General features: G+C 35.9%; 1 protein-coding gene across 30 annotated transcripts in view; it reads right to left on the bottom strand.

Moving 5' to 3' along the window:
• FARS2 (phenylalanyl-tRNA synthetase 2, mitochondrial) overlaps window positions 1-26680 on the bottom strand; it is a 538971-nt gene that overhangs the window by 345807 nt on the left and 166484 nt on the right. For all 30 annotated transcript variants that reach the window (XR_006202464.1, XR_006202465.1, XR_006202466.1 and 27 more), the window contains one exon: window positions 9670-9829. Coding sequence is in view for 24 of the 30 variants with exons in the window: in XM_042938006.1 (XP_042793940.1) it covers window positions 9670-9829 (160 nt within the window). In the remaining 6 variants the exon portion in view is untranslated. The remainder of the gene's footprint in view (window positions 1-9669; window positions 9830-26680) is intronic.

The following is a 26680-nucleotide window of genomic DNA, read 5'->3' on the forward strand; positions in this document are numbered from 1 at the left end:
CAGAATACATAAAGAAGCTTTGAAAATCAATTTAAAAATTTTTATTGGGAAAAAGGTTTGGAAACTTCACCCAAGAATACATAAATGGATAGCAAATAAACACATGATGCTCAGCACCAGTAGTCATTAAGAAAATGCAAATTAAAATCCCAATCAGGTATGACTATATACCTATTAGAATGGCTAAAATTAAAATGACTGACCATACCTAGTATTGCCAAAGATGGGAAGCAACTTCTATCATATACTACTAACAGAAATAAAAAATGGTTCAACCACTTTGAAAAACAGTTTGGCAGTTTCTTCTAAACTTAAATGTATACCTCCTATTCATCCATTCCATTCCTACATATTTACACAGGAGAAATAAAAATATATGCCCATACAAAGACCTAAACCTGGGTGGCTCAGTCAGTTAAACAGCCAACTATTAATTTCAGTGTGGGTCATGATCTCACATCATGAGATCGAGCCCCGCACTGGGCTCTTTGCTAACAGCGAGGAGTCTGCTTGGGATTCTCTCTCTCCCTCTCTTTCTCTGCCCCTCTCCCACTCAAAATAAATAAACAAACATTTTAAAAAAGAAGAAGAACAAAGAGCTAAACACAAATATTTATAGCAGTTTTATTTGTAACAGTCAAAACCTAGAAACAACCCAAATGTCCATCCACCTAGATGGATAAACATATTGTGAGCTGTCTGTACAATATAACACAATTCAGCAGTAAAAAAGGATGAAGCATTAATACATGCTGCAACATGGAAGTATCTCAAAATAATTATGCTCAGTGAAAAAGGTCATGATCTCACAGCCTGTGATTTCGAGCAAATAGGGCTCTACCCTGAGCTAGCAATAAGAGCCAGCCCCACATTGGGCTCTGTGCTGACAGCTCAGAGCCTAGGGCCTGCTTTGGATTCTGTGTCTCCCTCTCTCTCTGCCCCTCCCCTACTCGTGCTCTGTCTCTGTCTCTGTCTCTCTCTCTCTCAAGAATAAACATTAATTTTTTTTTAATTTTTTAATTTGATTCAGTTTTAGGAACAAAGTAGAACTAACCACTATAAACCTAATTACTATTCTCAATCGCTTTCACTTCAGTTATATTAACAGAGATTCATGGATAGAGAAAAATGTGAAAAGATATGGAAGATATGGGATCCTCATTACCATTACAAGTGACTTCACTCTTGACTAAGTCAACATACACAATACAGAGCCCTAGGATGTTTTGGTTGGATGGGACAACATGTACGTTGGGTTGACAAGCAGGTTATTTTGGGGGTATCAATACCTATGGAAGAAGAAGGTGGCAACAGGTTGGAACAGAAGAAGTCAATGAGCTGCAGTCAGGCCCAACAAAGCCTTACATAGCTCTGGTGCTTAGCCCATCAAGACTGCCCTATAGTGGGATAGTGGGGTCGTGGGTCAAAATGCTGGGCCTTTTTATTTCTGCCACAACCAGTCTTTGGATGTGGGCAGCCCTGGGAAAGGCATCTCCTGGGGCAACGAGTCTGCCTATAAGCTGAGGCAGTCCCCAAAGGAGCTGACAGCTGGAGGCCATCTGCACTCTCATCAGGAGCATCCTTGGAGGGGATCCTAAGACACGTATCTCAATGACCATCACAGGTCTTTTTTATCTTAAACAAAAGATAAGAGAAATTACTTGCCCACGGCAACATATCTAGTCAACAGCAAAGGACACATCTGTTTCTTCTTCAGACTAGTTAATCTAACTTGTGCTACAGTCCAATGGTTTCTAAAGGGAAAATCCAATGTTTAGCAAGACTGTACCAAAGAAGGCCTGTAAATCCTATGAAACAGAGGGTGAAACCAAAACGTTAGTTATCCTAAACCCCCACCTCAGCTGCTCTGAAAGAAATGATTGGCCAAATAGGCTACAAAATATTGGAGAAACAATTTAGAAATGTTTAAAATGACAGCAAACGCCACAAGCATGAAAATAATCTAAAGGGTTATTTTATTCCTTTCTAATTCTAAACTGGAAACCTCTCTTAGCCTTAGGATGCTGGCACAATTGAAATGTTAACAGAAAATAATAAACTGCTCTGGAGAGGCGGGGGGAAAAAACCTGAACTAAAGCAGCTGTAATAACAACAAATTGCCACAAGGAAATAGTATGTTCTAATTTTTAATTTTGCTTTTCAAGAACAAAGGAATATGATATTAATAACAACATCAAAAAAGGGGGAACACAAGCTTAGACCATAAGCACAAACATAAAAAGTCACTAAATAATTCTGAGGGGCGCCAAGGTAGTAACTACTCATTAACTAATTAAAGAAAGATGGAATTTGAAGTTTTTAAATGATCTTTGGTGTCTATAATGGAACTGAGTCTGATGTGGCAAATAGGGCTCTACCCTGAGCTAGCAATAAGAGCCAGAGTAAGGCTCAGAAATATTCAGTCTCAGAAATATTATCTTTTCAAAAGAGCCTACCTCTAACATGGGCTTGGAAGTCAGGCTGATTAGGCTAAAACCCAGGCTCAAAACATTTCCAACTATGTGAACTTCATGGTAATGCATTTCTCTGTGTCTAGGTTCCCTTGTCTAAAAAGAACAGAGATTATAATCATAGATGTGGGTCAAAACAAAAAGATCCTTGTGCAGCATTTGACACTGTTAATTATTATCTCGATCACTGTCACTTATCATAATTAAAACTATTAGTAATCTAAATGACACCCAGGTTGTTTGTACCTGTATGGTTTACCAAGGTATTTTTCAGAAACTAGCAGACCTCCCCCCCAAAAATTAAATGACCCTCTGAAATGCCCAGTGTAATAACATGGCACTTCTGTTCAGAGTGCAGAAGAAACAGCCAAGAGTCTTGAGGGAGTAGTTAAGATTCAGTGTGAACACCAGGAGAGCACACAGCACCTGTTTTCTCTTATACATACCCCTCGCCCTTGTAGTTCATAAAATGGGTCTGGATTTGGCTCACCTTCCCACCCTGCTTAACATCTACCCTGAGAAGAATCTTAGCAGATGTTATAATCATACAAACACACCTGGGGACAAACTCACTCCCGGAGACGGCTCCCTTGGCAATACGCATGGCAAAGATACACCGGGGCTAGGTAAGATGCATCTTTAAGGATTTTCAGGGTATTTGGCTACTGGGTGAATGGGGTTAAAAATGATCTCATAGCTGGAAGGAAAGAAAAAATAAAAGGCTTTTATCAGATAGACTTTAGTGCACTGAACAACATATATTCTCCAAGCAGGTGGATTTTTTACTTCAATGCCATTCCACAATTCTGTCAACTCAGTCTTATAAACAAAAAGTAAATTTGAAGATTTATAAAACAGTACCTCTGATCTGTAATGAAATCTAAAACCTAAAAGTCAAGGCCAATAGGTTTTTAAAAATAAAGAAAATGTTTGCCTGAAATAGAGAAGTAACAACTTAACTGCTGTTTCAAAAGTTAATATTCTTATTCTAATATTCAGAAAAGTCATACACTTCAGAAGTGGTTTTTTATGAGGAAAATTGCTACCTGGAAACTTTTGCCTCAAAGCACAATTTTGAGTGGCATTCAAATACAAATATTAAAAATAAAAACATAAAGGAAATCCGGCACTGGATGCAAAGTTCCAAGGTCCCTGGGAAGGTTTTATAATCTACAGAGGGTCTAGAACATTTTTTTCTTTTTAAAATATTTGCTGGTGTTCAGAGAGGACATTAAGGCTTCCATCAACCCCAATACGACTGTTATGTCAGTCTGGTATAAAATCACATCTCATTTCATTAGACAAAATAAAGACAAATCAACCATAACTACTGTTCTTTGATTGTATAATATTTCCTCATAAAAATCCCTGTTTTTACTGCCTTGTTTTAATTTTTCTCCCTTTCCTTAGTCCTTCATTATTTTTCATATTTACACATTTATTTAACATTTTCTTCTTACAAGGCACCTTTCACATATGTTATTTTATTTTATTCTCATGGGAAACAAGTATTATTATGTTGGCTTTTAAGAATTAGAACACTGGGGCCTAAAGCACTAAATGACCTGTTTAAGATTTTAAAGTGGATGAAAGAGAACTTAAGTTTAATTTTTCTGCACACTACCATTTCTCAGTGGACATGAGATTTTTCGGTTAACCATTTTTCTTCCTTTCTTGTGCATTTTTCATGCCTTAGTGCCATAACCGCTATCTGCTTACTCTCAATGACTAGAGTCAGCCCTGATGTCCTCCAACCAGGAAGCTCTCCTGGAGCACATGCTCAATCTCAGGGGAGGTCTCTCTCCTATGTGCTCTCATGACACTTTGCATTTCCCTGTGAGAGGGGTCAAGATTCATGGCTCCATGAAAGCAGAGATTATATCTAACTCATTTAGAACTGTGATGCCTGAAATGTGCTGGAAATCCAAGAGTCCTCCCTGCTCAGAAAAATAAAAACCCAGCCCCAAAGAGAGTTTAGATGAACACACAGAAGAGCGTCTGCTTCGGGACTCAGCCTGTGCACCAGAAAGCTTCCTGATCGGAGGCCACATGAGTAAACACTAGAGGATAAATAAGAATTATCCAGTTGAAGGGTGAAGGGGCTGGGAGGCCTAAACAAGGTGAGGGGGGAAGACAAGAATAAAAAATAACAAAGTAGGAGAAACACAAATACTGGCATTTAAGAAAGGAGGCTACCTGCCTGTTTAGAACCACTCAGTTATCTAACCAGGAGGCAGTTTCTGAACCTCACCAACAGCAAATCCTTTGATGAGATAAATGTGTCACAAGGCACAAATAAAGAGGGTTCTAAAAATGATTCTTTCCATAGTTTGACAATGGGAAAAGTCAGATAACCATGAACCTTTCTGTAAAGCGACTAGAGAAGGATTATGATCTCCCTCAAATACTACAATCCCTTCTACCCTAACTTGCCTTGAAAATGGCCTAAACAACACAGCCCATCTCTCCTGCGTTCCAGTGTTAAATAGATAATATTACTGCTAAAAATGTCACAAGTCCTTTATTTTATCATGGAAGTAAAGAGAAGCTGGTTATAATAGGATTTTCCTATCAACAATCTCACTCTGAAACTTGTTTCACTACTACATTATTTCATTTAAATACAAAATATTGCATAGCAAGCAACAGAAATAGAAAATAGCAAATATCCATGTACCCACCATTCAGTTTTATGAAATCAAAACATTTTGTAATATTTAACTTCGTATCTTTTTAATTTTAATGAAACATTATGAACACACTTGGAAGCCTGGTTTGTACCTCCTCCCTATATGATTTTTCACCTCCTAGAAAAAGACATTAGCATGAAGTTGATGTTCTCTTTTTAAAAATACATATATATATGAAGAATATATAGGATTATTTAGTGGTTTCTTAAATATTACATGAACTATGCATCCAGCAATTGAGATATTCTAACAAACCTTGCTAAAATAGGGCAGCAGAGGCTTAATGAACTATAAGAAGAATCTCTATAAATATAATTTGAACTCGCACATAGGTAGGGAAATCTGGAGGTGCAAAAACATAGAGGTCAATTAAAAGTCGTAAGGGAGCAGTCAAGTTCCAGCTGGGGGAATGGTAACTAAGACTCCCACATAAGGCGTGCACTTTGTATTACAATCTGTTTTTCTATGTCATCGCAAACACTTAAAAATGTTAGACTTTTAGGTTTTACACATGAAAAATGACAATGAACAACTGGTGGCTTTCATTTGCTTTTCTTTGGTACTAATAAGGGTGAACGTCTTTTCATATGTTCATTTGTCATTCTAGCTACACCGTTTGTCACCTTCACGAAATGTTCACCCATTTCTCCCTTAGGTTGACTTTGGCTTATTTATTTGGAGGACCTCCTTATATATGCTGAATGCTTACTTGACATGCCACTGTACTCTTATTATAATGTCTAAAATAAAAATGATTGACCACATCAACTATCATTGAAGACACAGAGCAACTGGAAGTTTCATACACTATTGAAAGGAATATAAAATGGTACAACCACATCAGAGAATAGTTTAGTGGCTTCCTAGAAAGTTAGAAGACAACTACCACATGGTGTAGCCATTCCACTGCTTTTACCAAAGCAAAATAAAAGCATACATCCTTACAAAGACTTGTACATGAATATACAAAGCTTTTGCATAGAGCTTTACCTATAATAGCAAAACACTGGAAATGATCCAAATCTCAATCAACGGGTAGATGAATAAATAAACTATTGAATGGAATATTGCTACATAAAAAAAAATGAACTATTAATATACACTCCACCATGGATGCTCTTAAAATAATTATGGTAACTGAAACAAGCCAGGCCAAAAAGAGGGGAAAAAAAAAACAGGGTACACATCATAGCATTCCATTTATAAAAATCTAGAAGGTATAAATTAATCAATAGTGACAGAAAGTAGAAAAATGATTACCTAGGGTGAGGAAATGTGAGGAAGGGCAAGAAGGAGAGATTACCAAGGTACAGAAGGAAAATTTGGGAGTGATGAACATGTTCATTACCTCAACTGTGATGGTGGTTTCATGAGTATATACATACATCAAAATTGATGAGAGTGTGTAAATATGTTTACTTTACTGTATGTCAACTTAGCCTGTATACTTTAAACATGTATAGTTTATTTTATATCAATTATAACTCAATAAAGCTGTTCCTTAAAATTTTGTAGTAATAGTAGGAGAATAATGCTAATATCATCCTCAGTGGGAAAAAACTGAGCCCCCTAAGGTCAGGAACAAGACAGGGATGTCCACTCTCACCACTGTTATTCAACATAGTATTGGAAGTCTTAGCCTCTGGAATCAGACAACACAAAGAAATAAAAGGCATCCAAACTGGCCAGGAGGAGGTCAAACTTTCACTCTTCACAGATGACATGATACTCTATATGGAAAAACCAAAAGATTCCACCAAAAAATTCCTAGAACTGATTCATGAATTCAGCAAAGTTGCAGGATATAAAATCAATGCACAGAAATCCGTTGCATTCTTATTCACCAAGAATGAAGCAACAGAAAGAGAAATCAAGGAATCAATCCCATTTACAGTTGCACAAAAAACCATAAAACACCTAGGAATAAACCTAACCAAAGAGGTGAAAAATCTATACACTGAAAACTATAGAAAGCTTATGAAAGAAATTGAAGAAGACACAAAAAAATGGAAAAAGATTCCATGCTCCTGGATAGAAAGAACAAATATTGTTAAAATGTCAATAACTACCCAAAGCAATCTACATATTCAGTGCAATCCCTATCAAAGTAATACCAGCATTCTTCACAGAACTAGAACAAATAATCCTAAAATTTGTATGGAACCAGAAAAGACCCCAAATAGCCAAAGCAATCTTGAAAAAGAAAACGAAAGCAGGAGGCATCACAATCCCAGACTTCAAGCTATACTACAAAGCTATAATCATCAAGACAGTATGGAACTGGCACAAGAACAGACACTCAGATCAACGGAACAGAATAGAGAACCCAGAAATGGACCCACAAACATATGGCCAACTAATCTTTGACAAAGCAGGAAAGAATATCCAATGAAATAAAGACAGTCTCTTCAGCAAGTGGTGGTGGGAAAACTGGACAGCGACATGCAGAAGAATGAACCTGGACCACTTTCTTACACCATACACAAAAATAAACTCAAAATGGATGAAAGACCTCAATGTAAGACAGGAAGCCATCAAAATCCTCGAGGAGAAATCAGGCAAAAACCTCTTTGATCTTGCCCGCAGCAACTTCTTACTCAACACATCTCCGGAGGCAAGAGAAACAAAAGCAAAAATGAACTACTGGGACCTCATCAAAATAAAAAGCTTCCGCACAGCAAAGGAAACAATCAGCAAAACTAAAAGGCAACTGACAGAATGGGAGAAGATATTTGCAAATGACATATCAGATAAATGGTGAGTAGCCAAAATCTGTAAAGAACTTATCAAACTAAACACCCAAAAATCAAATAATCCAGTGAAGAAATGGGCAAAAGACATGAATAGACACTTCTCCAAGGAAGACATCCGGATAGCCAACCGACACATGAAAAAATACTCAACATCACTCATCATGAGGGAAATACAAATCAAAACCATAATGAGATACCACCTCACACCTGTCAGAATGGCTAACATTAACAACTCAGGCAACAATAGATGTTAGCAAGGATGTGGAGAAAGAGGATCACTTTTGCATTGTTGGTGGCAATACAAGCTGGTGCAGCCACTCTGGAAAAAAGTATGGAGGTTCCTCAAAAAACTAAAAATAGAACAACCCTACGACCCAGCAATTGCACTACTAGGCATTTATTCACAGGATACAGGTGTGCTGTTTCAAAGGGACACATGCACCCCCATGGTTATAGCAGCACTATCAACAATAGCCAAAGTATGGAAAGAGTCCAAATGTCCATCAATGGATGAATGGATGGATAAAGAAAATGTGGTATATATACAATGGAGTATTACTCGGCAATCAAAAAGAATGAAATCTTGCCATTTGCAACTACGTGGATAAACCTGGAGGGTATTATGCTAAGTGAAATTAGTCAGCCAGAGAAAGACAAAAATCATATGACTTCACCCCTATGAGGCCTTTAAGAGACAAAACAGATGAACATAAGGGAAGGGAAACAAAAATAATATAAAAACAGGGAGCGGGACAAAACAGAAGAGACTCAAATATGGAGAACAAACTGAGGGTTGCTGGAAGGGTTATGGGAGGGGGGATGGGCTAATGGGTAAGGGGCATTAAGGAATGTACTCCTGAAATCATTGTTTCAGTATATGCTAACTAATTTGGATGTAAATTTTAAAAAATAAAAAATAAAAATAAATTTAAAAAAAGAATAGTAGGAGAATAAAACAGAATCCTAACCATGCTAGGCTTCTGTCTTCTAAACATCTTTTCCAATACAGGTCAAAAATTTTTAAATTCCCCTAACCTTCTTTTTACATCTTTCTAAAAATAAGCAAAATAATATCTCAAGTAAATTAGAAATAGTGAGAGGGATTGGGGGCATCATAGACAAAAGGTTATCCTGGAGATATAATGGAGAGCAAGGACTGAAGTGAGAATCCAGGTCTTAAAAAGACTGTTCTTCCTCCAGGAAATCCAGGAAATTCACTGTTAACCTGTTTGCTATTGATAGTAGTAATCTGTATGTCAACATACAAAATTTTCCACTGGGCCCACTCACATGGTTGAGAATCTTGCCCCATCAATCCAAGTCTGACCTAATGATAGTATGGTAAAAGAATAACACTAATCAACCTATACACTTTCTCTGCACTGATCTTAATCCATTCTCATTCTTATCAAAGGTTGTAATCATTTTTCCTTCTCAAGCTAATTCCATTTTCATGTCCTCTGGCTCCACAAGTGAAATGAACCAGCAAATCTGTAAGTTCTACTTCACTGAGGAACAGAACCACTAAACCACAACTTAGACCAAAAAAATCTAAACACAACTAGCTTTTTTTTTTTTTAAAGTGGACTCCATGTCCAACGTGGGTCTTAAACTTATGACCCTGAAATTAAGACTCACATGCTCTACAGACGAAGCTGGCCAGGCACGCCAACACAACTAGCCTTAATGATTTCAGAAAGATGGTAACTGTTAAATATTTAAGCTCCCAGAAGACAAAGGCAGATGAGTACCTACCATCTCCAAAAAGATGTGTCACAAGCCTGGTAAGCGTTTGCTTAAGGTCAAATTCAACGAGCTTTGTGGCCTCCATGGTATGTGTCTCCTGTTTATAGGCAGAACGAGAACTCTGTTCAAAGAGCTGCAGGCCTTCTCCATCCTTTATGCCAGTAAATAACTGCAAATCAAGAGGAATAAGATAAATAAAGTAAAATAAATAAATAAATAAAAAACAGTATCCTGGTCAGTCTACATGAAAAAAACATAATATGAGAATAAAATCCATTAAGTCTTCTAGCCAGTCAACATACTGGAATTAACATTCATTTGGTACCAACTCTGAACAAAGCACTATGCCACATGTTATGGAGAGTCTTCAGGGAATTAAAAAACACTGTTATGATCTTTTCTCATCTCTTCATTTCAGTTTGGCTTAATTTATAGTCATTTCCTCAAAACAGACATTATCCTCAGTGCTAATACAAATACCACTGAATCAGGTTTTCAGACTCTAAAATTATATCCCTACATCCTACAGTGTCCTTACAGTGTGACCTGAGACTAGGTAAGAAAGTATAATCCAAAAATTAAATTCTGTAATGTTCATGAAGTCAGGAAGTATGCCGGGCTTTGCTTAACCTTGTTATCACCAAAACCCAGGACATAATTTTGCCATTTACTATCCAGGTAAACACAGGCAAGTGTTATGGTAAAGAAATCTTGGGTAATGATTTGTGAAGTAGAAATAATACTAAATTAAGATACTTTGTGATAATTAAAATCATACACGAAAAGCATAGAGTACCTGGCACATTGCAATGCCTAAAAAAAATGTGATTATCATCACAATCATCATTTTTTTATTATAATTTATTGACAAATTGGTTTGCATACAACACCCAGTGCTCATCCCAACAAAAGCCCTCCTCAATGCCCATCACCCACTTTCCCCTCTCCCCCACTCCCTATCAACCCTCAGTTTGTTCTCAGTACCCAAGGAAAAAAATAAAGTTACAGAGAAGAAGGGAGGCAAACCATACGAGACAATCATCATTATTAATCACAGCTATTATTAGTCATAAGCTGCTTTACCACAAAATAAAGTGTCCCCATCTTTAACAAAATAGATCTTCACCTGTTAGGAGAGGACTAAAGATGGAGAACTGAGCAAATGAATCTATTATTCTTTCCACCTAATGTCCCATGAAATAATTTTTTTTAATGTTTTAATTTAAAAAACTGAGTCAACTGCTGTTTCTAGTAACATTGGGGTGAATAATTAGAACCAAACCTCCTCATATTTCTACTAAAACATACAAAAATTCTTAAAAGTATAGAAGTAACACAATAGAGAGGAATTACTTAAAATTCTACAAGAAAGCACAAAACCAGAAAACAAAACCCAGCATAAGCCAGAGAGAAACACTGAGAATATCTGCATCTCCAAGTATCAACTGAAAAGGTGAACATTGGTCATGACAGCTTACCATGACAAGTAAGGTTAAAGTGAAAAGCCACAGTATCTGACCAAGTTGGGTTATCAAATAAACAGCCCTAAAGCACTTCCCTCATGATAAGGATGAATACAATAGTAAACCAGTTCTTGTCAAACTTATAGTCAAGGCTCACATTTACCTGGGCAAGACAGAGAACCTCAGGCTGTGAAAATGGACTAAGGCAATTACAGACTGGTAGCTCCTCTAAGTGCCAGCAAAATCAAATGAAAATCTCAGAAAAAGATTCTACTATCCTATAACTCAAATTAGTCCTATGAGAGCTGAAGACAGTGCAGCTGCCAAAGTCTGTCTTTCAACACTTACTTTAACAGTAACTTAGAACAACAAAAAGAACAAATAAAACTATTAAACACCATGCTTTCATCACAAAACAGACAATTCCCAACTTTCAAAATGATTGTAAGTTAAAAAGGTAAGGGGGAGAAAAATTGAGGGAAAGAGAGAACAGGGGAAGTAGTGAGGTACTAAGTTTGATCTAAAATAGCCACCAGAAAGAGGAAGTGACCTTAAGTGTGAAACTGCTATGACTATTCTAGGGGATGTGACTAGGGACCACAAGAAAAGGACTGAAAAGCAAGCCCAGGTCAAAGTGACACTCTTCCAAAGGCATGGTTACAATGGAAGAGAAAAAGGTGAAAACAATGAAAGACATCCTTTGACAACTGAGGGGGGAAGAGTAAAAGAGGCAAAAGAGAAAACTTAGGACTCTATAAAATAAAGCAAATCTAAAAACTTAAGAGGATTTATAAAACTATTCCCAACCCACTTTACCAAAAAACAAACAAAAAACCCAAAACAAAAAATTCCACTAAAGACTACACTTCGCCACACTAACAGAAGAGGGCACCAGACAACTATAAATTCTTCTAAACAACCCAAACCCACAAAAAGTAACAGAAGAAAATGAAATAAAGCTACAGAGAATTATTACTACCCCCTACCCCAGAAAATCAGAAAACCATTCAAAACAGATCAATAGATGAAAATCTAATCCTTTCCCCCCTCCCAAAAAAAAAGTCAAGAAGCAGAAGCAGAAGAAAAAGAAGAAGGTAACATACTACTTGAAAAGCAAATTTAATACACTAAACCAAGCATTTGGAGTACAAATAATTGCTTGAGTCAGAAACTCAAAAATTAAGAACAAAACTGTATGAAAAGCAGGAAGAAATGAAAAGAGAGTTGACTGAATTCAGGAAGGAAATAGAAGAAAACGATCTCAGAATGGAAGTCTAAATTGCAAAGTATGCAGGAGGTAACAGCCTCAATGAGGATTTAATAAGGGGCATTAAATAAAAGCAGGAAGACAACCAAGATAAGAACAATGAGGTGAAGAAAGAAAAGTCTGAGAGAAAGTGGTGGAAATAGAAGCCATGCAAAGAAGGAATAACATATATATAATTGGAAGTCCCTAAAAGAGGAGAAACAAAACACTGGAACAGGACTAATGGGCACCAGATAAAATAAGCATCTGAGAAAATGCACCTAGGAGGACAAAACACAAGACATATCATGGGAAAAACTCTACCAGACTTCAAAGATAAAGAGGAAAAATCTCTTAGGCCTCCAGGCAAAATGACCAAATAAGTTAGAAGGGCAAAGCAATTAGATTCAAATCAGACTCTTGAAAACAACATACAAAACAGGGCAACAATGCAACCACATTTTCAGACAACTCAATAATAAAAAAATTTTTTTTTAAGTATGGACCAAGAATTTTATATCCAGCAACACTGGCCTTTGAGCATCAGGTCTACATAAAAAGTTGTAAACATACAAGAACACAGGGGATTTCACATTAATGAGTATTTTGAAGAATTCAGCAAAGAATAAACTTTATTCAAGCACAGCATAATTGGGAAATATTCAACTAAAAAATAAAAACTACCACATTAATGATGAATAACACATTAATATATAAAATTGTAGATTTGACACTAAACAAAAGTAGAAATAACAGAACAAGAAATGGAAGGAGAGGGAGTAGAAGTGGCAAGTGGAACATATACACATTGGTTACTGTATACATGATAAGTAATGGTTAAAGAACGCTTTAAAACAAACTAGCAAGTTAAATAAGAAAACAGTGAAATAAGAACATTTAAAAAGATGTAAAAATAAAAGTTACTATTAAAACAAAAATATGAATCTTTCTAAAAGGCAAAAAATTAATTCAAAAGGAAAAACAATAAAACAAAATATATCTGGTGGACAAAGAAATAAGCTGAATATAAAATAACCATAACTACAAAATACAATTGTGGAGTTGAGACCAAACATATCAGGCATTATCAATACACGTGAATGGATTTGATTCACCTCTTAAAAGAAAAAAAGAACAAAAACATTAAATATGATCACAAAGTAGGACCCAACTAACTACGTGCTGTTTACAAGAAACACACCTTAAATAATGTTAAAAATAAAGGAACAAAGTAGAGTATAACAGGCAGAAACAAAAAATTAAGCACAGTAATTACGAAATTAGAAAAGGTAAAATTCAACCAAAAAAAAAAAAACCCACTAAACATGGAAAAGACATATTAATTATCAAGTTTGCAAGTCATTATGAATATCACAGTACTAACCAATGTTTACAAATCAAATAAGACAGAAATCACACTTATTCAGAAAAAATCCATAGAAGTCCATTTTCCAGTTCATGGCTACTGTGTTGGGAGTCCCTAGAATCTTTGGAATCTCCCCGGGCCTCCAGCAGCATGATCATCTTTGACATGGCTCTGGAAGCTATTATGAGCAAGCAGCCTAGTGGTCAGCCTGGCAAAGGCACACCAGACCCCGATCCTGAGTGGTCACCACCAGTCTTCAGGAGGTGCTAGGCTCATCAGAGTCCCACCATTACCCTCCCTGTAGACCAGGCAGGATGCAGCAAGCAGAAGCAATTGGGTTCTTTCATATCAAAACAGCAAAACATTTAAAAGGAAGTTGAGAGAACCCCACTCTTCGCTATCCAAGACACACACAAGCCTTCCTGACACACTATAATCATGTGCGCTGCACCACATGGAAAATAAACTCTAAATATCCGGCGGGGGCGGGGGGGGGGGGGGAAGGAGAGGAAGAAAGGGAAAAAAACTAAAATCCATAGGAGATGAAAAGGACACTTAGAAACACAAATAATATAAGAATTTAATATACCATTCTTACAATAAAATCAAGTAAACAAAATCAACTTAAGAAGATAGAAGAGCTAAACAACATAACTAATAAAGGAAAGTTGATAGCCATATACACATATCTCCCCTGACAATATAAAATACATTTTCTTCTTAAAAACTCGGCAAAACATAAGTACTCTCCATAAAGAAGAAATACGAAGTATGTCCCATTATAAGAAATAATAAGCTCCATTCTGACTACAATACTATAAGCTAAAAGTCATTACCAAAAAACGAAGAGAACACACAGGCCCTTCTACATGGAAACTGAAAGAAAAGAAAAGGAAAAAAAATCTTTCAGGCAACAATGGGACAAAGGGACAATATCCAAATACATAAGAAACTTTTTAGAAGTTGACAAAGGGGTAAAACATCACTAGAAAAATGGGAAAAAATACAGGAATATACAATTCACTAAAAAAAAAGAAAAGAAAAGAAAAGAAAAGAAAAGAAAAGAAAGAAATGAAAATGACCCTTAACATATGAAACCTATTCAAAAGAGAAATGCCAATTAAAACACTGACATATTATTTCTAATCTATGACACCGGTGGAAATGAAAAAGCAAAACATATTCTTTTCGTGAGGCTTGGGAAAACTTGTATTCACACAGACTGTTGATAGAAACAGAAACTGGAAGAACCCATTTGAAGGCAAATTTGGCAATGTCTAACAAAAATTACATTCGTGTTCACCTCCTGACCCAATCATTCTACTTCTATTTACCCTGAAGATAAACCTCCGGAACCAATACTTATGTTCATTGTTTTTGTTGTAACATTATTTGTAACTACAGAGCACTGGAAACAAAGAAATGTCCATACATAAGAAAAAAGTTAAATAAACTATGGTCTATCCATACAATGGAGTACTTTGCAGATACAACAAAGAATGAAAATCTCTGAACTAATACACAATGATTACCAAGATACACTGTTAAGTGAAAAAGCAAAGGACCAAAAAAGCATTTATCATATGCTACTTTAAAAAAAATCGATTTTGTGGCTTTTCATGTAAAAAAAAAAGGAAAATAATAAAAAATATACACAAATCTGTTCATTTGTATAAAATAAAACTGAGCAAACAGCATCAAAAGGATGAATTGAAAACTAAAGAGATGAATTTCATAAAGGAAAGGAGGTGGTAACACTGCAGACTGGGAAGAATCAGTGAATGGAAATGGAGTCAAGAGAAGGAGGTAGTAGGAGTCGGGGGATGAGACAGAAGTAAGACTTTCTTAAGTAAACTTTTTTGTATAGTTCTGACATTTAGAATCACGGTAATATTTTGTCTACTCAAAAAATTTAAAGTAATAATTAAAACCCACCAGATGTGGTGAGAACTCAAACTGAAATAATAACAGCACTAATTCTATTCTTACTAAATGACACTGCCACACTGAAGAGGGTAGAAAAGAACCAACCAAAGTAAATGTGAAAAATTAAATTTTAACTATTTTGTTAGACACAAAATTATTACAGCAAATATTGTATGTGCCAACGTTTCTGAAACTATCTGATGTTCATTCTAGAACTGATCAAGTAAGCAAATACATTGTGGGTAAGGAGAACCAGGCAATTAACTAACTATCAAAAAAAAAAAAAAATGAGCAGGAAGACTAGAAAGACTTATGTGATAATGACTGGAATTGGAGGTATCAATATGAATTCATATTTTTTACACATATACAGATAAAAAAAGAAAAATAAAAGTGCATGTAGGGGCAGCTGGGTGGCTCAGTTAAGTGTCCAACTCTTGATTTCAGTTCAGGTCATAATCCCATAGCCATGAGATCAAGCCCCGTGCCCCTCACCAAGCACCTCACTAGGCACGGAGCCTGCTGGGGATTCTCCCTCTCTCTCCCTTTCCCTCTACCCCTCCCCTGCTCAAGGTCTCTCTCAGGGAAAAAACAAAACAAAAAGTACATGTACATACACTTACATGTATGTATTGTCCATTGAGGGGACCTAGAAACAATGACCTTCCACTAGCAATAATGGCACTCAAGCCTGGGTTTCTAACACCATTTTTTAATGAAAAAGCAGGGCTCCTTAAAGAAATGAATGATTCCAGGGCTGAGGCAGAGAGAACACACCATGAACCTGAGATATAATGTGGAGCCAAGGAAGGATGAAAATGTGTCAAAAGAAATAGGAGACTGTTTGAAGGTGCTCCCAGTGGTCAAATTGGGGTCAACTGAAAAGCCAAATAAATCATTCTAGTAAGGAACTATAACCCACAAAATAAATAAATATCCACAAAATCATACTGATATAAATAGGTGAATAAATACATATAAAAGAAGGTAAAGGCTGGCCTTTCTAATAACAAAATTGTAAACAATAACTTTAGAAGAAATGATGGATTAAAAAAAAATGACCATTTGGCAAACACCAAAGTAGTAATCATTTCAGGCAATAATTCTCGATGAATTCTAAAGTTAGTGGGGATAAATATATTGAAAAAGAGGATATTTATATATAGCTTCAAAGTATTCTCCCACAAGAAACTTATTAATTGCAAAGGGAAGGATAATTACTTTATTGTGCAGAAATCTAACAGATGCCATATTTACCAAGTGATCAAAATTAAAAATTATACATAATGACACCATGTGCCTTTTAATTTAATACACAAATAAGAGCACAAATAACTTATAATATATATAATATTACATATATAGTATTATAAGAGCACAAATAACTTATAATATATATAATGCATATAATATTACATAATATGTATATAACAGTACATATATATAATATTATGTAAATACAGTTACTGTCCCCAAAATAATTACACAAAAAATCAGCAAGGAGTGTCAAGTATTCCTACGGATAAAAATAAAGCATTTTTCCCTAGGAATAAGAACTACTCCAAGGATACATTAATCAGAAAAAAGGAGGAGAGCTGAACTAGTAAGATGAAATGGAAGAAAATATTTCATTAGTAATGGTACAGAGAAAAAAAGAATGAGGTGCTCTTAGTCAAAATGCATATCCAGGTATAAGGTGTTATTACCCCCCCAAATGGGGTAAAAGCCCCAGGTTCCAAAAGATACCTTTTATAATCCATTAAAAGTAAAAATCCTATTACAGGATCTAGCTGGATAATTAAAAAGAAACATTTACTCATAATCATACATTAAAAAAATACACTGTGCTAACAATGCCAAGTTATTCAACTGGAGAAGGAAACTGGAGTTGGGTCTTGCAGAGTAACCCCGGCGTAACTAACAAAATACATGAAAAAAGGCCCACAGGGTGACAGCCCTGCTCTGTGTCCACTCCAAAAGATGAAGATTAGCCTTTTTATTTTTATTTACTTAATGAGATAAAAATGACACAGAACATTATATGATTTGTAGACAACATTATGACTTCAGGTATGTATACACTGTGAAATGATAACCAAAATAACTTTTAACACTTATCATCACACACAGTTACAAATTCTTGTTTTAATGATGAGAAATTTTAAGATCTACTCTCTTAGCAAGTTTCAAATATACAATACAGTATTGTAGTCTACTGCCACCAGGCTGTATATTACATCACCAGGACTTACTTATCTCATAACTGGAAGTTGTAACTTTTGACCACCTTCACCCATTTTGCCTACCTCCTAACCTGCTGCCTCTGGCAACCAAGAACTTTTTCTCTATGAGTTCAGGGGATTTTAGATTTCACATATAAGTGAGATCATACATATCTGCCTTCTTCTGACATTCCACTAAACATCGAAAACCCTCAAGGTCCATACATGTTGTAAGAAATAGCACAATTTCCTTCATTTTTGTGGCTGAAAAATATTTGTGTGTGTGTGTGTGTGTATGTGTGAGTACCACATTTTCTTTATGCATTCATCATCAATAGACACTTAGGTTGATTCCATATCTTGGCTATTATAAATAATGCTGCAATGAACATGGGGGTGCAGATATATTTCAAGATAGTGATTTCCTTTCCTTTGGTACAATACCCGGAAGTGGGATTGCTGGATCACGTGGAAGTTCTATTTCTAATTTTTTTGAGGAACCTCCATGCTGTTTTCCATACTGGCTGCACAAATTTGTATTCCCACCAAGAGTGCACAAGGAATCACTTTTTTCCACATCCTCACCAACACTTGTTACTTCTTGTCTTTTTGATAAAAACCATTCTAACAGGTATGAGGGGATATCTCATTGTGGCTTTGGTTTGTAATTCCCTGATGAGAAGTGATGTTGATTAACATATCATGATTAATCATGTTGATTAATGTGTCTGTTGGCCATTTGTATATCTTCTTTGGGAAATTTTCTATTCAGTTCCTCTTCCCATTTTTAATTGAAATTGTTTATTGACTCTTATTGGTTCTTCATATATTTTGGTTACAAAACCCAAATTAATATTTCTCTTTCTGATAGTGCGTTATTAGTGTTTAGAAACAAAACAGACTTTTGTATATTGATCTTTCAACTGGCAACTTCACTGAATTAGTTCTAGCAGTTTTTTGGTTGGTTCTTTATGGTTTACTACATATAATATTATGTCATCTGCAAATAAAGATAGTTTTACTGCTTGCTTTCCAATGTGGATTCTTTTTTTTGGGCCTTATTGCTTTGGATAGTACTTCCAGTACTATGTTGAATAAAAGTGACAAGAAGTGGCATACTTGTCTAGTTCCTGATCTTGGGGGAAAAAAAAACCTTTCAGTGTTTCTCACTGAGTATGATGTTAGGTGTGGGCTTGTCATATATGGCCTTTATTATGTTGAGGTGGATTCCCTCTGTACACATTTTGTTGAGTTTTTACCATAAATGGATACTGATCTCTGTCAAATGCTTTTTCTGCATCCATTGGGATATGATTTTTATCCTTCATTACAGTGATATGGTATCTCACATTGATTTGCAGACACTGAAGCATCCCTGAATTCCTGCAATAAATTTCACTTGGACATGGTATGAACTTTTGAATGTACTGTTGAATTCAGTTTGCTAATACCTGTGTTAATACTAGTTGGGAATTTTTGCGTCTATGATCATCGGGGTATTGGCCTCTACTATAGTCATACCTCATGTTATTGTGTTCACTTTCTTGCACATCACAGAAATTGCATTGTTTACAAATTAAGGATTCAAAACTTCATTGGAGGAAGTAACGTGTGGTGAAAATAGCAAGAGAACTAGAATTAGAATTGGTGGGGCACCTGGGTGGCTCAGTCAGTTGAACATCCAACTTGGCTCAGGTCATGATCTTCCAATTGTAGGTTCAAGCCCAACATCAGGCTCACTGCTGTCAGCACAGAGCCCACTTTGAATCCTCGGTCCCCCTCTCCTCTTTCTCTGCCCCTCCCCCACTTGCACGTGCATGCACGCACTCTCTCTCTCTCTCTCTCTCAAAAATAAACATTAATAAAAAAAGAAGTGGAGCCTGAGGATGTGACTGAACTGCTGCCATCTTATGATAAAACTTTAACAGATGTGGAGTTGCTTCTTATGGATGAGCAAAGAAAGCAGTTTCTGGAGATGGCATCTACTCTGGTGACCATTCTGTGATGACTACTGAAGTGATAACAGGATTTATATTACATAAATTTAGTTGGTAAAGCAAGCAGGTTTGAGAAGATGTACTCCAATTCTGAAAGTTGTTCTACTGTGGATAAAATGCTATCAAACAGCATAGCATGTCACAGAGAAATCAACTGTGAAAGGAAGAGTCAACTGATGCTGCAAACTTCATCGCTGTCTTAAGAAAATGCCACAGCCACTCCAACCTTCAGCAACCACCAGCCTGATCAATCAGCAGCCATCAACGTTAAGACAAGACCCTCCATCAGCAAAAAGATTACAACTCATTGAAAGCTCAGAAAATGGTTAGCATTTTTTAGCAATAAAGAATTTTTAATTAGGGTATGTACATTTTTTTTTAGACATAATGTTATTGCATACTTAATAGACTACAGTATAGTGTAAACATAAATTTTATATGCACTGGGAATCCAAAAAATTCATTAGATTCATTTTACCAAGATATTCACTTTATTGTGGTGGCCTGGAACTGAACTTGAAATATCTCCAAAGAATGCCTGTAATTTCCTTCATTATATTGTCTTTGTCTGCAAACAGGGCAACAGGGTAAAATAAGTTTAAAAGTGCTCCCTCCTCTTCTGTTTTTTGGAAAAGTTTGAGAAGGATTGGTATCAATTCTTCTTTAAACGTTTGGAGGAATTCAGTAGTGAAGCAATCTGTTCCTGTGCTTTTGTTTATAAGGAAGTTCTTGATTACTGTTTCTATCTCCTTATTCATTATTGGTCTGTTCAGATTTTCTATTTCTTCATAATTCAATGTTGGTAGATTATGTTTCCAGGAATTTATCCACTTCCAAGCTGTCCAATTCACATGCAATTGTTTATAGTAGTCTTATCATTTATATTGCTGTAGTATCAGTTGTAATGTCTCATCTTTTATTTCTGATTTTATTTATATTGAGGCTTCTTGCTTTTTTTTCTTGCTAACTCTAGCTAAGGTTTTATCTATTTTGTTAACCTTTCCAAAAATACAACTCTTAATTTCATTGTTTTTTTTTTTTCTATTTGTCTTTTCAGCCTCTATCTTGGTTATTTCCACTCTATCTTTGTTACTTCCTTTCTTCTACTAACTTTGGGCTTCATTTATTTTTCTTTTTCTGGTTCCTTGAGTTGTAAACTTAGGCTGTTAATAGGAAATATTTTTTCATCCTTAATTTTAGATGTTTATCACTATGAACTTCCCTGTTAGAACTGCTTTTGCTGCATCCCATAAGTTTTACTACATTGTATTTCCATTTTAATTTGTCTCGTGACATTTTTTTATTTCTCTTTTGATTTCTTCTTTGACTTACTGGCTGTTAAGTAGCATGTTGTTTAATCTCCAATATTTATGAATTTTCTAGCTTTCATCTTTTATTTATTTCTAGTTTTATACCATTGTGACCAGAAAAGATGTTTGATATTACTTTATTAAGATTTCTTCTGGGGCCTAACATAGACATGGCCTATCCTGGGGAAAGTTCATCAGTGTTCAAGAAGAATGGGTATTGTGCTTCTATTTGGATGGAATGTTCTATAAATGTCTGGTAAGTACATCTGGTCTAATATAGAGTTTTAAGTCCTATGTTTCCTTATTTTTTTTCTGTCTGCATGATCTATCTATTAATGAGAGTAGGATACTGAAGTCCCCTACTATTACTGTATAGTTGTCTATTTCTCCCTTTAGGTGGGTTAATCTTTGTCTGATATATTTAGGTGCTTTTATGTAGGGTGTATAAACATTTATGAATTTTAAATATCCTCTTGTTGGATCGACCCCCTTTACCATTACATAATGATCTTCTTTGTCTCTTATTAGTCTTTTCTTAAAGTCTATTTTGTCTTATATAAGTATGATATCCCAGCTTTTACTGGATTTCTATGTGCATGCAATATCTTTTTCCATTCCTTCACTTTTGGTCTATTTGTGTCCTTAACTCTGCAATGAGTTTATTTATGAGTCTCTTACAAGTAACATATAGTTGAGTGTTGTTTTTTAAATCCATTTAGCCACTTTATGTCTTTTGATTGGAAGACTTCCATTTACATTTAAAATAATTATTGATAGGTATGTACTAATTAACATTTTGTTAGCTGTTTTCTAGTGGTTTTGTAATTTCTTCATTCCTTTTTTGTCTTGCTCTCTTCCTTTGTGATTTGATGATTTTCTGAAGTGGTATACTTAGGTTCCTTTCTCTTTCTCTTTTGTGTATCTACTATAGGTTTTTGTTGTGTGGTTACCATGAGGTTTATATAAAATACAGTAAGGTTGTAACAATTTATTTTAAGTTGATAACATCTTAAGTTTGAACACACCCTAAAGTTCTACATTTTATACCCCCCATTTACATTTCTAATGTCACGATTTATATCTTTTTATCTCATGCATCCATTAACAAATTATTATAGTTATTTTCTAATACTTTTGTCTTTTAACCTGCATAATAGAGTTATAAGTGATTAACCCACCAGCACTAAAACATTAGGTTATTCTGATTTTAACTACATAACTAACTCTATCCTTGAGATTTATACTTTATGTTTTCCTGTTACTAATTAGCACCCTTTTATTTCGGCTTAAGGAAATCCCTTTAACAATTAAGACCACTCTAGATTAACTCCTTCAGATGTTTCTTGCCTGTTAAACTCTACCTTTTCTTAAATTCTGAAGGACAGCTTTGCTAAGTACAGTATTCTTGGTTGAGCAGCTTTTTCTTTTGGCACTATGGATATAGCATGCCACTCTTGCAAATTTTGCTAATAGTCTTAAGGGGTGGGAGGGTGTGTGGGAGTTCTCTTGCACATAACAAGGTTTTTTTTGTTGCTGTTGTTGCTTTTAAGATACACTCGTGTCTGGAACTTAAGAAACAAAACAGGGGTGGCTGGGTGGCTCAGTCGGTTAAGCGGCTGACTTCGGCTCAGGTCATGATCTCACGGTCCGTGAGTTCAAGCCCCACGTCGGCTCTGTGCTGACAGCTCAGAGCCTGGAGACTGTTTCAGATTCTGTGTCTCCCTCTCTCTGACCCTCCCCCGTTCATGCTCTGTCTCTCTCTGTCTCAAAAATAAATAAACATTAAAAAAAAAAAAAAAGAAACAAAACAAACAGGGGTGCCTCAGTGGCTCAGTCAGGTAAGTGTCAGACTTCAGCTTAAGTCATAACCTCACAGTTCATGAGTTTGAGCTCCATGTCGGTTTCTGTGCTGACAGCCAGAGCCTGGAGCCTGCTTCAGATCTGTCTCCCTCTCTCTCTCTGCCCCGCCCCCACTCACACTCTGTCTCTCTCTCCTTCAAAAATAAAAATAAACATTAAAAAAAAGAGAAACAAAACAAAGACAAACAAAAACATAGACTCCTAAATACAGAGAACAACTGATGGATGCCAGAAGGCAGGTGGGTAGGGGGGACAGGTGAAATAGGTGAATAGGAGTATACTTATCATTTATGAGCACTGAGTAATGTATAGAATTGTTAAAGCATTATATTGTATACTTAAAACTAATATAACACAATATAATTATACTTAAATTAAAATTTAAAAAAATTTTTTTACAAATGTGTAATAACTATGACCAGTGATGCTCCCAGTCAATTGTATAGCAAACAATTCCATTAAAGTTTGAAACCTGTCAGCTTAGTGATTCACAGTTATGGAATAGACCTGCTTTAGCAGGACAGCCGGCCTGGAGGTTGGAGGATAAGGGCTCTCCATGACCACTATATGATCTTTTGGAAGCCCCTTCCCCTCTGAGCCTGGTCTCTCAGTTAAAGACATTTCATTTTTAAACAGTCTTAGAACAGCATGTACACTAGATCCCCATTATTGGAAACAAACCCAATACTTAAATTACTCCTTGTAACAAACAGATCTATAATATGCATTCTGATAACTGAATATTAATATTAAAATAGAATACAGCAAATGGCAATAAGCAGGAACGTCAGCATTTTTGTTCATTCCTCTTCTACCTCTGGAAATTGAGTTATCTGAAAGATGGATTATTTGATAATGCCCACGTTTGCATACAGACTTTGATTTTTTTTCCTGTATTTGCTCTAGTGTGGTGGTCCTCAAACTGTAGTTTGTACAAGGTTTGCTATAGATTGTTAATGATTTAAAATAAACAGTTTCTACTTCCTGGGTGAAAAAAAAAATATTTTTATAAAGATTCTCTCCTTGGATGTGGAGAAACAGGAACCCTCTTGCACTGTTGGTGGGAATGCAAATTGGTGCAGCTGCTCTGGAAAACAGTGTGGAGGTTCCTCAAAAAATTATAAATAGACCTACCCTATGACCAGCAATAGCACTGCTAGGAATTTACCCAAGGGATACAGGAGTACTGATGCATAGGGGCACTAGTACCCCAATGTTTATAGCAGCACTCTCAACAATAGCCAAATTATGGAAAGAGCCTAAATGTCCATCAACTGATAAATGGATAAAGAAATTGTGGTTTATATACACAATGGAGTACTACATGGCAATGAGAAAGAATGAAATATGGCCCTTTGTAGCAACGTGGATGGAACTGGAGAGTGTGATGCTAAGTGAAATAAGCCATACAGAGAAAGACAGATACCATATGGTTTCACTCTTATGTGGATCCTGAGAAACTTAACAGAAACCCATGGGGGAGGGGAAGGAAAAAAAAAAAAAAAAAAAAGAGGTTAGAGTGGAAAAGAGCCAAAGCATAAGAGACTGTTAAAAACTGAGAACAAACTGAGGGTTGATGGGGGGGTGGGAGGGAGGGGAGGGTGGGTGATGGGTATTGAGGAGGGCACCTTTTGGGATGAGCACTGGGTGTTGTATGGAAACCAATTTGACAATAAACTTCATATATTGAAAAAATAAAAAAAATTTAAAAAATAAAGATTCTCTCCTTACTTTTAACTTTTGGCAATTTAATTATAAAGTGTCTTAGTATTCATCTTATTTTGAACTCCTTGCGCTTCTGAGATCTAGATGGCTATTTCTTTTCCCAGATTAGGGAAGTCTTCAGTCATTATTTCTTCAAATAAACCCTTTTCTCTCTGTCTTCTTCTGGGACCCCTATAATACAAATATTCGTCTTGATGGTGTCTCATAAGTATCTCAAGTTATCTTTACTCTCACTCTTTTTTCCTCTTTGCTCCTCCTACTGGATGAATTCCATTGCCCTGTGTTCATGTTCCCTAATCCTTTCTTCTGCTTCATCTAGTCTGCTGTTGAGCCCTTTACTGAACTTTTGTGTGCAGTTATATTCTTCAACTCTGGTATTTCTTTTTGGTACTTTCTTATATTTTCTACCTCTTTGTTAAAATTTTCACTTTATTTATGCATTGTTCTCCTAACTTTGTGAGCATCTTTATGGTCATTATTTTAAACTCTTTATCAAGTAAATCATTTATCTCTGTTTCATTAAGGTCTTTTTCTAAGGTTTCATCTTGTTTTTTCATTTAGAACATATTCCTCTGTTTTTTCATTTTCCTTAACTCTCCATGTTGGCTTCTGTGCATTTGATAAAATATGCCCCTTTCCCACTGCTCATGGAATAGCTTGTGAAGGAAGTGAATCTTACCATTCAACCCTGCCCCAGCTCTTGCTTGTTTCTAAAATCTCTGTGATTGTCCTTTGTTCTTAGTGACTCCCAGTAGTTGAGGGTGTTGCAAGACCTGTCACTGTCTCAAAGGAGAGGATCCCAGTCAGCACCTAGATATATGCTGATTAGAAGCCAGACTGTAAGGCAGCAGCTTTCAAAGTGTGCAAATATACTTTCAAGGGACAACTGGGAGACAGGAAGACAGCCAATTAAGAATTATTTCTTTCATGAACACAAGTCCTCCTGGCCACAAGAGCCAGGTACCAAATGATGTGTTCTCTGGATGGCAGCCATAAAAACCAGGGCACCAGATGAAGACGACCCTTTTCAGAAGATATAATCTTGTTCCTGTACCACTCCAAATGTCCAACTGAGTGTCATGTAAAAAGTTACTGAACACTAAAAGAAAGAATATGTTTATACTGCTGTTACTTAAGGACCCTGAGTGCATAATTTTTTTTTTAAACTGATTTTTGTATGATCAATATGGGTATTTCAAAGTAACACTTGGAGGTAAAAACAAATGGCCCTTGTTCCATATCACTTACAAAAGGTACAGAAAAACAGCATATTTCTCATCAAATGCCATCCAATTAGATATTTCCTAATTGGATACTAAGGTTCTAAAACCGTGTGTGAACAATAATATCCATATGATTTTGTTGTAACATTATGTAAATAGGTATACATGGATTAAATTGGCTTTATGTTCCACTCATTCTGGGGCTTAAATAGTCTTTTTGACACCAATGTCATTGTTACCAGGAAAAAAATGGAATCCTCTCTCAAATTTCCACTCAAACAAATGAGAGATACTTGAACATTTAGGAATTCAGAGCCTAAAATCAGACATTTAGTCCAATGTGGTGATTCTCCTGATTTTCATGGGTCAAAACTGAGAGAAATGAAAACTAAACAAATACCAGAGCACAAATGTTAAGGATATCTCATCAATCATGCTCCTTCCATAACCCACACTAAACACACAACAGGTGAAAGACAAGCACCATGATGGTTCTCTAGTCTTACACAAGATGATAGCCCTAGCATGTGTGCTCACAAAGGAAGAGAATGCCCTTCTCCAACTGTTATGTTCTTGCTGAAAATACTAATCATATCTCATATTTGTAAGGTGTATTATTATTTTTCAAAGAGTACTTTCTTGATACATTATTTCTTTCCGTCTGTCATAGAACCTCCCCACC

The sequence above is a fragment of the Panthera leo genome, chromosome B2 (genome assembly GCF_018350215.1).
Source record: "Panthera leo isolate Ple1 chromosome B2, P.leo_Ple1_pat1.1, whole genome shotgun sequence".
NCBI classification, from domain to species: Eukaryota; Metazoa; Chordata; class Mammalia; order Carnivora; family Felidae; genus Panthera; species Panthera leo.